At 44.2% G+C, this 14,923-nt stretch overlaps 1 protein-coding gene across 1 annotated transcript in view; it reads left to right on the forward strand.

The window, feature by feature from the left end:
* Nucleotides 1–10,079, forward strand: part of col4a3 (collagen, type IV, alpha 3) — a 51,146-nt gene extending 41,067 nt beyond the window's left edge. Inside the window, exons 45-53 of the mRNA XM_042223941.1 lie at nucleotides 1,190–1,262; nucleotides 3,468–3,539; nucleotides 3,612–3,737; nucleotides 3,955–4,053; nucleotides 6,074–6,286; nucleotides 6,455–6,632; nucleotides 6,738–6,855; nucleotides 6,994–7,166; nucleotides 9,706–10,079. Of these exons, the coding sequence (XP_042079875.1) occupies nucleotides 1,190–1,262; nucleotides 3,468–3,539; nucleotides 3,612–3,737; nucleotides 3,955–4,053; nucleotides 6,074–6,286; nucleotides 6,455–6,632; nucleotides 6,738–6,855; nucleotides 6,994–7,166; nucleotides 9,706–9,787 (1,134 nt within the window). The 3' untranslated portion in view covers nucleotides 9,788–10,079. The remainder of the gene's footprint in view (nucleotides 1–1,189; nucleotides 1,263–3,467; nucleotides 3,540–3,611; nucleotides 3,738–3,954; nucleotides 4,054–6,073; nucleotides 6,287–6,454; nucleotides 6,633–6,737; nucleotides 6,856–6,993; nucleotides 7,167–9,705) is intronic.
* Nucleotides 10,080–14,923: the final 4,844 nt, after the last annotated feature.

The following is a 14,923-nucleotide window of genomic DNA, read 5'->3' on the forward strand; positions in this document are numbered from 1 at the left end:
TGCCGTGTTGTGGCGTTAACGTCATTTCAGATTAACGCTGACAGCACTAGTGGGAACACAACGAATATGACTGCACATTTACTCCGACATCATCTTAGTGCAAAGACAAGTGGAAGCAGACAACAAGCACGCATGCTACAAACTTTACCCGAGTCATTTAGACAGCCGTTAGCACAGGATTCTCCTTATGGGGACCTGATATGTTTAATATGCTGCTGAGAATATAGCCCAGAAGAAGCGGATAGTATAGCTTTTATTTTGAAAGAGCCATTTCTCTGTAATAAACTCTCTTTTCCAAAGATGAGTGATTCCTCAATCAGATAGATTTATTTTTTTATTACTTTGTTGTTTCAGCAACATTAAATTTAAAAACTGTACTTTTGAGTTAAAATATATATTTATAATTTTAATAAAGGACAAATTAAAAAAGCATGAACATTTTTTTGTATCGAAAAAATATCGACCCGTCACGGGTCGATATTTTTTCGATACTTTGGTGTCACACCAAAGTATCGAACCAAACCGTGAACTTTGTGTATCGTTACACCCCTAGTAATAACATACAATCTTATTATGCAGCGCTTCATGGTCATAGGTCAAAGGTCAGATGTTTTTAGTATAGCCCTTTCTTCAGGGGGACCCATTCTTTATAAATTTAGACCCATTTAATGTTTCCTGGGATGTAAAGTAGATGATTGCAAATATATTTAAAAAAAATAAAGAACCAACTGTTGCTCATCAGAAAAATAATTATACTAATAAATATTATAATCAATATTAACTATAGTAATGGTGAAATGTTGGGCTACTTATTACTACCCCTGGCTGCAGTGCACGCAGCCATTATAGCTGTCCATGCTAATGCCTGTTATAAATGAGGAGTTAGCTAGCTAGCATACCACATGCTTGTTTTTTGAATAGTTTATTACCCTAAATTTACATTTAATCAACAAATCAGAAGTCAGGGACACGCCCACAACAAATGGAAACGCAGTTTGAAGTGTTCTCAGTCCACCCCATCTTTAACAGCTCGCTGAGGCTGACTGTTACCAAGCAGAGACTGCCCCCATGTGGGGTTTTCTAGCACTGCACTACAAAGAATTCAAATTCAACTTGTCTATATCAAACAGAGTAAGGAGTGTTAATATGACAGTATTAAAAACCATCAGCTGCTTTTGTGGTTTTACAGGGTGCATGTGGCCCACCAGGCTCACAAGGACCCAGAGGCAGGAAGGGCGATGTAGGTGTCAGAGGACCTGTTGGTAAGGACTGAAATAATAATCACTCCACGTTTGCTGTTTGCAGCTTCACAATGCTGTTTCATTTCATGTCCTCAGAGTGTGCATATATCTATGGAATTATATTTATGTCATAACAAATGTGCAAGTAAAAAATAATTTTAGCAAATAATTTCATTTCATGGGTGCAATTAAATTCCTCGCATGTAAATGCTCAACACGTAGCAGCCGTGCGCACAGAGAAGTTGTCTCGAAACTTCTTTTATGATTTGCTCTGATTATTTTTTAGCTCGTGCTTTTATTAAGACGTAAATATAATTCCACATATATCCCAGAATGAATGTGACATTAAGCACAGCTGTAGGTTTTACAGCTGCCCTTTCACCACGTTAAAGTAACTGTTTAGACTTTTTCATTTTTGGATGTTTAGCCTTCCGTCTACTTTCAGTCAGTGTCCACAGTTATCATCTGGGCAAGAACAGCTTGGCAGCATAAGATGAGATCAGGTAGGATAAGATAACCTTTATTAGTCCCACACTTGGGAAATTTGTTGTGTCACAGCAGAAAGTGGCCAGTGCAAAGTTACAGCAGCAAAAATTAAGAAAACACTGGAACAGGATAAGATAATAAGAATAAGATGGTGTACACAATACAACAGAATAAAATGCAACATTGTCAGAAAACACTGTGGATATGAGATACTCCTGACAACCTGACATCTTCACTTTAACAAAGTTTTTCTGATTTTTCTTCTTCTTATATTTACATGTTCAAAATAAACTCTATTCTTTTGTATGCTGTGTCTTCTAATGATGCTGCCTAAGGGAAGCATGTATAATGTAAACAGAATTGGTCCTAGCACTGAACCCTGTGGAACTCCATAATTAACCTCAGTGTGTGAAGAGGACTCTCCATTTACATGCACAAACTGGAGTCTATTAGATAGATATAATACAAACCACTTCCTGTAGAAAGAACAGAAAGTTGCAGTTCCTTCTGTAGGAAGTGGGTTGTTTAAATTCACACAACACTCGCGCACCAGTTTGCTGATGATACCACTGTGGTAGGTCGTATCTCTGACAGCAACAAATCTGCATACCAGAATGAGGAAGAAGAGTTGGTGCATGGACACCAATCTGGCACTGATGTTATTCAACTCTTAAATATGCGCTGAACATCGTGTTAATTCAGTTTATGATTCTAGAATCTGAAAGTTAAATGCACTTTAACCTCTGTGTATGGATAATGCATTTTCAAAATGAATTGAACCTCCATCACCGCTGACTGTTCCCCTCTGGACTCTTCCTCATTGCACTGAAAAGTACTTTAAAGATCACTGCTCTACTTGTATAGGCTCGTCAGTTACATCCTGTATTCATGTCTGCTGTGTGTGGATCTGTCTTGTGGTATATGCAACCACACCAAGAATAATTCAACAATCAACTGTATTGCAGAAATACTTAGGTCAGGTTCTTTCTATGCAATGACTGAAGGGTTTGGAAGGTTACAGTGTTCTGACAAACCATCCTACTTTGGCAAAACGTCCTACCGTAAGTAGTTTATGCACATTTCTGCTGTCACAGAGTAATTGCAGCACAAATTTCAGTAGGTATGACGGTTTGCCACTTAACGTTGCCCATCAGAGTATGCTTGTAGCTTATAAAGTATGCTTGTAGCTGTTATTCACAAAGGTGGGATGGTTTGCCACTGAATTTCGTGTTGTGTGCATACACAGACACGACGGGTAGGATGGTTTGTCAGGTAGGATTCCCAGTACCACGGCACTGGTTTTAAAGGGGTTTCCAGTTACCTCCTAAGTTCAGTCCATCAGAGATTTCCCACATCCTGAGATATGTCCACATTAGTTTTATTAAATGTAGTTAAGCTAAAGGTGATTTGTGTATCTTATAATTAACAAAATGACATCATCAGCATACGGTGATAGTTTGGTCCGTCTGATATTTCTTTAATTTCTCAGATTGAAACATACAGTCATAGCAAGAGGTTCAGCAAACAGGCCTTTTTACTTCATGCAAGCAAAGTCTGCTTCGGTTAAATGGTCACCAGAAGCTGTGATGGGAAGAGAAAGCGCACCTTATTGTACCAAAACTCTGTCCCTTATCTATCTGTGTGCTAATGCTCTCTTATATATTCATGTGATTAAAAGATCTAATATTGATATCTGAAGGTGAAGCGATTAATAGAGCTGCTCTTCGTTTGTGTTTTGAGGGATGAATGGGAACAAAGGCCCGCCGGGTGGATGTGGCGTACCAGGACCTCAGGGCTGTCCTGGACAAAAAGGTAACACACAGAAACACACACCTGCATGGTGACACATGTATTGTATGTAATACTGAATGTTACCTCTTGCAGGAACAAAGGGGCTAAATGCAACCAGACAGTTACTGTTGTTTCCCGGAGACAAAGGCTCACCTGGAGAGCCAGGGCCCTGTGGGGAAAAAGGATTTCCAGGTTCCCCTGGGAATCATGGCCCCAAAGGTGAGTGTGGAAAAAGTTGGAGGAGATCTGCAACTTCTGGTGCCTGCAAACCCGGCCTGGTCAGTCACACTAGCTTAATTAAAAACAAAGGAAAACTGGGGGAAACTTGTGGGGGTGTTCCATGATCCTGGAGAGTCCTGAGAGATCCAGAGGACACAAGCTTCAGGTACGAGCAGTGAAAGTGTGAACTGAAGCAATGTTGTGTTTGTGGCTGCAGGTATGAAGGGTCACTGTGGGAACGTGGGTAAAAAAGGACAAACTGGAGGCCCTGGGATAAAAGGACAAAAGGGAGATGGAGGAGTGCCCGGAACAAGAGGTAAGAAATGTCCGACATTAACACTGAACACAAGTTTAATGCTAGAAATACTCAAAATGCTGCAGAGTGAATGTGAGTGTGAAGAGTTTGTGGCATAAAACAACATTTTCCAGCAATAATTCAACTGGAAAGAATCCTGATGTTTTCTACACTGAATGGACTTTCTTGATGTTGTTTCACCCGCTGATCCTGTTACGCAGCTGTGGTTTGTGTCACTCGGTGAACTTTCACACAGTTCTTCATTGTATATGTTTTACAAGTCAAACATATAAGACGAGTAAATCGTTCATTTGAACTTCAAGACCTTGGTGGATGTAGTAGATGGTTCACATGACCCCACTCTACCCTTCCACAGCGTTTTGTCAAAATTCAGACTTAGCCGCAAACAGAGATGGGCAGTAACGCGTTACTGTAATCCGATTACTTTTTTCAAGTAACGAGTAAAGTAAGGGATTACTATTGCAAAAACGGTAATTAGATTACCGTTACTTCCCGTAGGAACGCTGCGTTACTGCGTTACTAAAACCGGACTATTTTGCTAGAATGTCTCACGACAGTGACGTAAGCGAGTGCGCCGTTAGTGACAACAGCTGTGTGCAGATCAACAATGAGTGCAGAGAGAGTATGAGCGTGCGGCGTTTAAAGCGTGGAAGTACTGACCTTACTTTGAGTTTGATTCCATAAAAAGTGACAAAAACATGAGTGTCCGCTGTGCATGGGAAGAAAACTTCTTTTTACAGCGAAAAAACCCCTAAACTTCCAACAAGCACCGAGTAGCTACGACGTAATGGGAAACTCACAGAGAAACTCGCGGATTCTTCCACTGACCGCGGCACACCTGCACCAGGGTAACCCTCCGCCTGCCCCACTCCTGCTTTACAGGTGAAAATAGAGCAACAGGACCGCTGAGTCTTTGACTTTATTTATTTTCTGCTGTGTTTTACTTGCATCTATTTGAAAGACTGAGTGTAAACACAAAAATATTTTATTTTATGAGCTGGAATGTGCAGAAAATAGGTTTAAATGTTAAACTAATTTCTTCCAGTCAGAGAATGTTGCAGATAATTAAATGTTTGCTTGATGCATAAAGTTAAAAGATTAAAACTAATAAAACAAGTTTTAAAAAGAGACTTTTCCATCTGATTACATTTTGTATGATGATTATGCAGAAAAAGTAGAATTGGGCTGAAAGATCTATCACTTTATCACCTCTTCAGGTTGTAAATCGTGTTTTTAAAAAGTAACTCAGTAACTAAGTAATTAATTACTTTTGAAAATAAGTAATCAGTAAAATAACGGGATTACTTTTTTGGGGAAGTAATCAGTAATTAGTTACTGATTACTTTTTTCAAGTAACTTGACCAACACTGGCCGCAAACAGGAAGTCTGTGCTGGCCAAAACAGCTTAGCTGCCCTTAGCGTTCCCAGCAGATGTTCCCGAACAGTCGGAAAATCAGCCGGCTAAGTTAATGTGATGTAATGGGGAAAATCTACACCTGTGCCTCCAACCTGTTCATGATTCAAATAGACTTTCCTCACGCAGTGATATACCTGCTGAGGAAACGACTCTGGCAGGAGCAGGCGAGGTTAACAGAGACTTGAAACTGCCGGTACAGGACGTACATGGATGCGGTGTGGCTGTAACCAGCAGTAACAGAGGTCCCTGCAGTTAATTAATGTTGCGTCTTGTTGCTGTCGTTTATAGAAGGTGAGCGGATAAAAAACAAACCCAAAACAAATAAACGTAGTGACGTAATGGCACATTTCTCTCAGTCTACCTGAAGGACCTACATAGTGAGCGGTGAGGTACATGTGAATGTGTTGTGATTGCTGTCTGCTCTGTCTGTAAGGAGTCTTTACTCATATGTGCCCAGAGGGACAGAATCCTAATTTTAATTTAAGGTTTGGTGGCTTTACCACCGCATACAACGCACTAACATCTCTGCCCATGTATCTACACTAAGCGCTGCAGATCACTGCTGTGGTGGCTCTGAGACTGCTCACTGCCTCTGTGTTTTAGGTTGTCCAGGCCCACAAGGTCCAGTCGGCTTTAAAGGTTCTCGGGGTACACCGGGTACTATGTCAGCATCACCTGAAAAGATCAGCTTCCTGTTCACCCGACACAGCCAGACAACCGACATCCCAAAATGTCCTGAAGAAACAAAACTCATATACGAGGGTTACTCGCTGCTGTTCATCAACGGCAACAGTCGAGCTCACGGACAAGACCTGGGTAATTCAAGACCCTGCTTACGTTTTCTATCATTCATATGAAACATTGTGGGAAAAAACCTGTTAAAGTTGATGGGTGTGCCGACCTCATCCAGAGTTTGAATACTTTCAATCTGCAGCACAACTGGAGACCCAAGAGGGATCAAATAACACGTCCTTCTCTCTGCAGGTACGTTAGGTAGTTGTCTGAGGCGCTTTACCACCATGCCCTTCCTGATCTGCAGCCCTGGGCAGAACTGTCTGTATGCCGCACACAACGACTTGTCCTACTGGTTGTCCACAGATAAACTGGTGGCAGAAGGGCTGCCCTTCGTCACTAACGAGTCACTGAGCAACTACATCAGCCGGTAAAACACAGCCGCACACTTCACCAACACCGATGTTTCTCTACTCGTGAACATGTGACGCACCGGGCGACACGTGTTCACGGGGCGCTGCTTCTCATGTCGCAGGTGTTCTGTGTGTGAGGCCAGAGCTTCCACAGTGATCGCCGTCCACAGTCAGACCAGTATGATTCCCACCTGTCCCACCAACTGGGTCTCGCTCTGGACGGGTTACTCCTTTGTGATGGTGAGCTCATGTTTTCATATCTGCAGCTTTTTAAGGTACAATAAGCAAATAAAAACAGTTCTCAAAAGTACCAAACCAGCGTCGCAGTGGATGAACCATTGTTCTGACCTTTGACCCCAGTTGTGACTGATTCCCCAGGAAACAGGAGCAGGGGCGGAGGGGTCGGGTCAGCCTCTGGCCTCGCCCGGGTCCTGTCTAGAACACTTCAGGAAGCTCCCCTTCATTGAGTGTCATGAAAGAGGAACCTGCAACTTCTACACCAACTCCTACAGCTACTGGCTGGCTGCTCTGAACCCCAGCAACATGTTCAGGTATGACACGCCTTTGCTAAGGTCACTGCTGTTTTCCTTTGTGTCACCATGTTAACACAGCTCAATGCTCCAGACTAGCCCACTGCCAAAACTCCACCTGCTGAGGACCACATGATTTTTCTTTAAGAGTTGAAATATTGTGTGTTTGTATACACCGTATTTGCGCAACACCTTCATGTGTGTACAGCCTGTTGGGATGTACACAGCTCAGAATTTAAGGAACACATCAGATCACAATGGGAAAGAAGTCATGCTGGGTAGTTCCCCTGATATCGACTGCTTCATCAGTTCCTAACTTGACAGCAAGCAACTCACAATCTCCTGCATCACAGTTTGGTTCCGTGGTAGTTAGACAACAGGAGAAAAAGGCCCATGGCTGCAGCTTACAGTTGTTTTAATGTGATGAAGGCTGTCTGGGCTTCAGGGGACTGAGTGAAAGGAGTTTTGTTGAAGCTAAGGTGAGCAAGAGGTCCGTTTATCTGACTGTAGTTTCTGATGAATTAGCGTCAGAGGTTGGCAAATCTGAGAAAACATTCGAGACATGGGACAGACAGATTGTACGTCTTCACCTTACCTCCTGCCGAGTATAACCCAGGAAGGTGACAGATGGAGAGTGAAACTCTAATTCTTCTGCCTTCATGTATTGGCAGCTCTCTAGAAGACCAGTAGGACACTTCAAACGTGGATCTGACATGTCTTGAGGATATTATCCTGATCTTTTCCACCCAACAAACATGTTAAAAAAAATCCCTCAATATGTCATTAATGAGGCTCTGGAAAACCACGGGAGCATTGGTGAGGCCCAAAGGCATCACCAAGTACGCAAAGTGTCCGGATGGTATATTAAATGCTTCCATTCATCCGCCTCCCTGATACAGATGAGGCGATGAGGATTCCAGAGAGTTCATGAAAATAGTGTCCCTGTGGACGGTTAGTGGGAGGTGATCGCTACTAGTTTTTGAATGTGATTCAGTGCTCTTTAATCAATGCACGGTCATAGTGTCTTGTCTTTCTTGGGAACAAAAAGGGAACCAGAACATACTTGGTTGGGATGGATGATGCCGGCAGCTAACAACTCACCAATGTAACCCTCAGCTGGAAAGGGAGGCAATGGAGAGGTGGCTTGAGGGTATCGGAGCTCTGGAGAGAAGGTCACCACAACCATAGCGACGCGACAGGCTTGATCTTCATTGAAAACTTCTTGAAGGTTGTGTCCTCCATACTCAGTGGGAATGGAGGACAGATGGTGAGTCGGGTGGTGAGGGAAATTCGTGTGAGCTGGACGGTAGCGCCAATCTTGGGCAGTTGACCAGACTGAACAGACTCCAGCTTGCGACCTCATCACTGGGCCGGTCTATAAGTGCTTCTTTAGCCATGGATAGCTGAAGATCAGAGGGGTCTCAGGGGGAAGCAGAAGTGTGGAATGAAAGAGTCTCTGCAATTACCAAAGAAAACTAAGTGGACTGGTTCCACTTGATGAGTGATCAGGGTTAAACTTTGGTTATTGAGAACAGTTGCAGGAATGGGAGGTTGAAGAGGAACCAGTGGGAGAGCTGGTTGTTTGTTCAAATTTCAGGAAGAGGCCAGGGTGAAAGGAAAAGTATGCTTCAGCCCATGCCGGTGCGTTTCCTCTCAGCTGTCCAACAAAACAGGAGTTTCAAAGCATCGGCCGAAAACAAGCGAGCACTGAAACAAATCCTCCACACACCAACCCAACTCACCCAGGAGACAGCACTGTGGAAAATGGGCTTGACAGGGGAAAAGGCGGAGCAGCCCCTATGGTGGCGGTGGATGGAGAAGGATAGGTAGGTGACTAGGACCGGGAGTGCCTTCAGAACAGAAACTACAGTTTATGGATAGAAATTTTACACTGATTACTTAAAAAGTCAGGACATGTTGACCGAACCACGACTGCCTGCTTAGAGATTTCCGTCTGAATTGGGTCCATTTCTTCAGCCAGTTCATACTTTCAAGGTCAGAAGGATCCAAGTGCAGACACAACACAGAGCAGTAATAAGATTTCCCAAGTTTGAATGAAAATGCAGAATAACCAATGGCGAGACGTGAAGACGTGGCGTGGGAATCTCTGACGAGGAAACGCTGAAGCTGTAGCTTTAGGTGGAGACATAAAGCTGTGGAGGGAGGGTGGGGTAGCCGGGTGGGCGTCCAAGTGGCGAGTGAGTGAGTGGAGTTCCAGTAATCAGAGGATTGTGACAGGCAGGAGAAACAGGTCAGTCGTTCAAATCCAGGAGAGCGAGTTACAGAAAAGCGTTGACCATGGACGCCGTGTCCAGAATGCGGAGTTGTGAACGAGTCACGTGGTGACCTGACGAGATGCTGCGGGACATGAGGTTAAGAAACAAGAGGTTACGAGGCCTGGTTATCACCATGGCGACCTGGTGAAGAACTGACGGCAGTGCTGGTCTTAAGTATGGTCCTGCTGATTGCCAGAGATGGCTCCGCCCCCAAAGGGCTGGGCTTTGACAGAAAAACATCATTACACTGACTACTTCCTGTTTGTATTTCTGTCTGTGTGCAGTCGACCGCAGCTCTGGAGAGACTCGGGACCCCTTCCAGGTAACCGGATCAGCCGCTGCCGCGTCTGCATGAACCAGATATAACTTACTGCTGCGCCTCCTGCTGCTGCTGTAAATACGGCTGCTGTTCACATCACTACTGAGTCATACTACTGATAATAATAATGACTATTAATATTTTAAAATATGTGATAATATATGATACCATAATAGTCCTGCTGATGTTGTCTGTGCAGCGCTGTGCTCAGAGAGGCTCCCCTGCTTTCTCATGTTCAGGCAGAGCTGTTTATACTTTCATGCTGTTTAAGAAAAAGAGCAGATTCTTTGGGTGAATTTTGTGAACTTTATTCTGTTTAATAAAAAATGTTTTCTAGAAGTCTCCTGTGAGCCGTCCTGTTTATGCACTTTCTCACCACATGCACTATATGCAATACTCCTTCACCTTTTTTCTGTCTAACATCACACTGATGGATCAGAGAGATTCAGTATCTTGCCCGAGGATACTTTGGCATGCAGACTGGACCCGCTCCACCTCCTGAGCTGCAGCCATCACTGCGAACTTTGCAAAAACCTGCCGCTCTGTCTTTAAACAGAAGATTGATCGTTTAAAATAAAGAAACATGTCTGACTTTCTCAAACTGTGAGAGAGGCAGACGCTGCTTCCTCAGATGTTTTGGTGTCGACGTGACATTATCACAGAGCCGCTGCAGATGTGCGGAGGCCGTCTGAGTGCAGTGAACTCATCCTCATTCTGACTGAGCATTGAGACATCGCGCTCAGCAACAACACTCGGGTGGTGTTTCGACGATGCCCCCACACCATCGCACCAGCAGCAGCGTGAGCTGGTGACACGGCCGGATGCATCCACGCCGTTTCCTCCAAACTCTGAGCCGATCACCTGAACGTTGCAGCAGAAATCGAGACTCGTCAGTCCAGGAAACGTTTTCTGACCGCCTGTGAGACAGCAGTGGCCTTCTGCTTCAGCTTCCACATGTTGTGCAGGGATGAAGCATTTACTTATCTCACCTTTGAGAGTGAGAAAAGATCCCAGTGGAGACGATGTGGGCTCACCAGAGCAGCTCTCTTTGTCTCAGCCAATCGAGACAGAGGCTGCAAATACGTTCTTCATGATGATCGGTCCCACCTCAGATTCCACCTCAGTAGCACGCTGTGTGGAAATAAAGTGAGGTGCACACACCGGGCTGAGAACACACATGAAGTTTCCTCCACAGGTTGGTGGCAGCTGTGCCCGTCATACAGTAAGAACTAAAAATACTAAAAGTTTTACAAACAATAAAAACTAACGTGATGTGAGATTAGAAAATACTGAACTACAGTAGCTGATACACACACAGCCCCAGTCTTTGCACTGCAGGTCCAAACACCTGCACGGCGTAACAGCTGCGATGCATCTGCTCTGAAAGCACGACAGATGGGAGGATTTGGGCTCTTTTACATGTGTTTGGTGGAAGAATACTCTCTGCTTGGCACAGCATGCATCACTGTCAAACGCCACAGTCCTTTAAATCCTCCCATTTTGCTGAGAAAAGGTGAAAACGACCTGATCTTTCAGCTGAGGGTTGTTATTCAGCGTATGCCTGACTCGTCCTCCCGACTCTATAAATATTGGAGGCTTACAGTCTGTCAGAAACATGCAGTCGTGCTGTTTGACCTGTAAAGACGTCTGTGCCTCTTGGTTTATTTTGCATTTCCACAACAGTGCAGTCCTCCAGCGGCCTGAAGTTTGAAGCCTAATCTTGAAAGTAGAGATAGTGTCTGTCTCCCGAATCCAAACTGGAAGCTGGTTCCACAGAAGAGGGGCCTGAAAACTGAAGGCTCTGCCTCCCATTCTACTTTTAAATACTCTAGGAACAACAAGTAGGCCTGCAGAGCGAGAGCCAAGTGCTCTGATGGCTCTTTGCTTTACAAATGGTGTCAGGGTGTCGGAGAGGTTTTGTGTCTCTTGGGGTTTTTCTTAAAATTGTCTGCATGAAAGAAACATGTGACCGATGTCCCAGCACTGATTAATGAACTTGTTTTGTCTGATATTTGTGTGGCTGCAGGAGGCTGTGAGCGGCCCTCTAATGCATTTTCATATCTAAAGATTAGCGCAGCAGATAAGTGATTTCTCTTATTAATGTTGCTCAAAAACAACAAGACGACTCATGAAATTTCATTTTAAAGCTTAAATCTGAGGCGTTGGCGGCGGCGGTCGAGTCGGTTAACGTTCCCGCTCACGCTGAGGGCGTGATGTGAGCGCTCGGCTCCAAATTAAAGTGTTTTGCTGTAATCGTTGTGTTTGTGACTTCACACAGTGACTCAGGGTGGAAACAAAAACATCACAGGGGGGAGCGTGATGTCATCGCTTTCCATCGTGTGTGTGTGTTCGTGCCAGCGGCTCCTTAGCAATGGCTGTTCGCTGTTAATGTGTTGCCACGGCAACCGGCGGCTGATAATGCGTTGTTCATTATCCTCCAGAGAAGATGATGAAGACGAAGACGGTGAAGGAGAAAATGTGTGTGGAGCCCAGAATCACAGATTGATCTCAGATTTGTCGGCTCTTCCTGTGACGAGCCAGAGCACAGGACGAAGGTCCATCAAAATGAAACTGACTCTTATAGACAAAATCACAACATGATGGGAAAATAGATGTGAAAGGACGTGCACGTAGTCAGCATCAGCTCCTCAGCGATGTGGAAGTGCAACAGCAGAAAGAGAAGCAGCAACATATCAGACGTGTCCTTCTGAAAAAGATAAAAGCAAGAATTAAAATCTAAGTGAACTTTTGTTCTATTAGAACAAACGTTTTCAGTTCTAAACGAACGTGCTCGGCTCAGATCAGTCATCTGGAACACGAACAGAGCAAAGGGAGAACTTTTAAAAAGTGCAGTTTTCTGTTGCCTGCTCTGGTTAAAGTGGTGCAGGAACCCTGCAAGGAGCTGATGTGATGCTCGTGTTCGTGCTGTCTTTCTACACGGCTGAAGGTGGAGTTCAGTCAGTGAGTCTCTGCTACACTTGGTGTAAACTAACTGTGACCATGAAACCAGGCCACTGTGCAGCAAGCGAACCTGTTTATCCTGCGTGAACCTGCAGAGGGCTTTCATGCAGCCTTTAAATATCACAGTTAGCCTGCAGCAGCTTTCACAACATGAAGAAACATAATGTGACATGTGCAGATTGAAAACAAGAGGACTTAATGTCTTTGAAGCGAGCGAAGCTAGCGTTCACCTTCCTGATGGCTGGTTGTGTAAAGCGCTTTGGGGTCCTTAGGGACTAGAAAAGCGCTATACAAATACAGGCCATTTACCATTTTACCATTCCTCTCCCTGTTAAATCAGCAGCTGGACCTTTAGCTGCAACTCACCGTGAGACAAACTGCACACACACAAGCTGCGTCTCAGTGCGTGGGCTGCAACCTCCTGAGGACCCGGGCCGAGAAGACCGAGAAGGCCGGAAGTGAGCGTCTGTGAAATTGGACGGTCTAACCTTCTGATCTGCGTCACCGCTGTCTAAATATGACAGGACACCGGAGTAAACTCTCGACCATCTCACACTTATGATAATCAGTCTGTTTGACGTTTATTCAGCTGTGTGAAAACTAGAACTTTAATCTCAGCCAAACAGATTCACTCAGGAACAAATCAAACACTGAAAGAAGCCAAACAATAACAGTTTTAAGTTATCTGAGTGACTCATAAGTCTGAAAACGACGTGCCGGGAGTTCGCTGTCCTCGCCCGGTCAGCTGTCGAGCTGGTGGGTAACAGACGTCTCTGAAAACATCGGAGCACTTTTGCAAACATGTGATGTCCTGATAAATCTGCAGATATTTGAAGTTTACACAGCTACATTCTCGCCTGAAACTACCTTAAAAATGTATTTTGCGACACAGAAAGAGTAATAAGAGTAATATTAAAACTAAGTAGCGACTGATATCGTTGGAAACTGGACTTGGCTGGGCCGCGCTATGAATTCTGGGATATGGTGGGCCACGAAGGACACACCCGACCCATCCTTCAAATTCGGGGAAATGAAGGACACATTGATATCAAGTGTTGGTGTTGTTCCCAGATCAACACCAACATGACGATCAGATCATCCATTTTGCAGAGCCTTTGTCGCCTCGCTGTGACGTTAAACCTGCAGACACCTGCACTCCTTGTGGCCCGTTTTAACCTGGCTATAAATGATGCATACAGTTTTGCCTCTTTTATCTCTTTTCGTGACTTAAATGTTGGTAATTATGACCCATTAGGACTGCCTTTGCTGCGTTACTGTTTAGGCTTGAAGGTGCACAGTTGATGTGAAATAATAACTTCCCTCAAATGTGTTAAAGTAACGAGCCTGTTTTTAAAATGTGAGGAGTAGAAAGTTCAGATATTTGTGTTAAAAAGTAGTAAAAGTAAAAGGAGTAAAAACAATACTCCAGTAAAGTACAGATACCAGAAAAATTCTACTTAAGTACAATAAATAAGTAAGAATGCAGACATTGATGTGCTTTATTAGTTTTTAAAATAATTTCCTGAATGTGTCGTATTAACGTTCTTCGTTAAAATAATCCTATTTGTTCCAGCCTCCTCTGCTGAGGGTGGAAGCAGAAACCTGTCTAACCTCCATCCACACAAAGAAAATACTGTGGCAATAAATTCTCAGTGATTCGGTTTCCATCAAAAGTCTGCCAACTTTTAAAACCATCTCTGACTGACATAAGAATACAAAAATAAATAAAAAGACACATTTTAATGTCCAAAGTTTGAAGCCTGATCTTGAAAGTAGAGATAGTGTCTGTCTCCTGAATCCAAACTGGAAGCTGGTTCCACAGAAGAGGGGCCTGAAAACTGAAGGCTCCGCCTCCCATTCTACTTTTAAATAGAGTCAGAACAGGGTGGGGGACACGTGCCCACATTATGTTCATGGCAAGAGAAGATGAGAGCTTTTAACCCAGGGTGCGTTCTTCATTCTCAGCTCACTACAGGTTTCCCAGCCTCAGAAACAGCACAGCTGCATAGAAGTTAAGACTCACTAACACTATAAACTAACATGAGCTGTGAGCTCAGTTTCATGATCGTTAACATGCAAATCGTTGTTGCTAAGATCACTTCCTCACTTCTCGAAGCACCGGTTCGAGCCCCGGCTCGGACAGTCTCGGTCGTTGTGTCCTTGGGCAAGACACTTCACCTGCCGCCTACTGGTGTTGGCCAGAGGGGTCGATGGCAGCTTCT

The sequence above is a fragment of the Haplochromis burtoni genome, unplaced genomic scaffold, assembly GCF_018398535.1.
Source record: "Haplochromis burtoni strain Fernald_Lab_line unplaced genomic scaffold, NCSU_Asbu1 Contig_123, whole genome shotgun sequence".
Lineage (NCBI taxonomy): Eukaryota > Metazoa > Chordata > Actinopteri > Cichliformes > Cichlidae > Haplochromis > Haplochromis burtoni.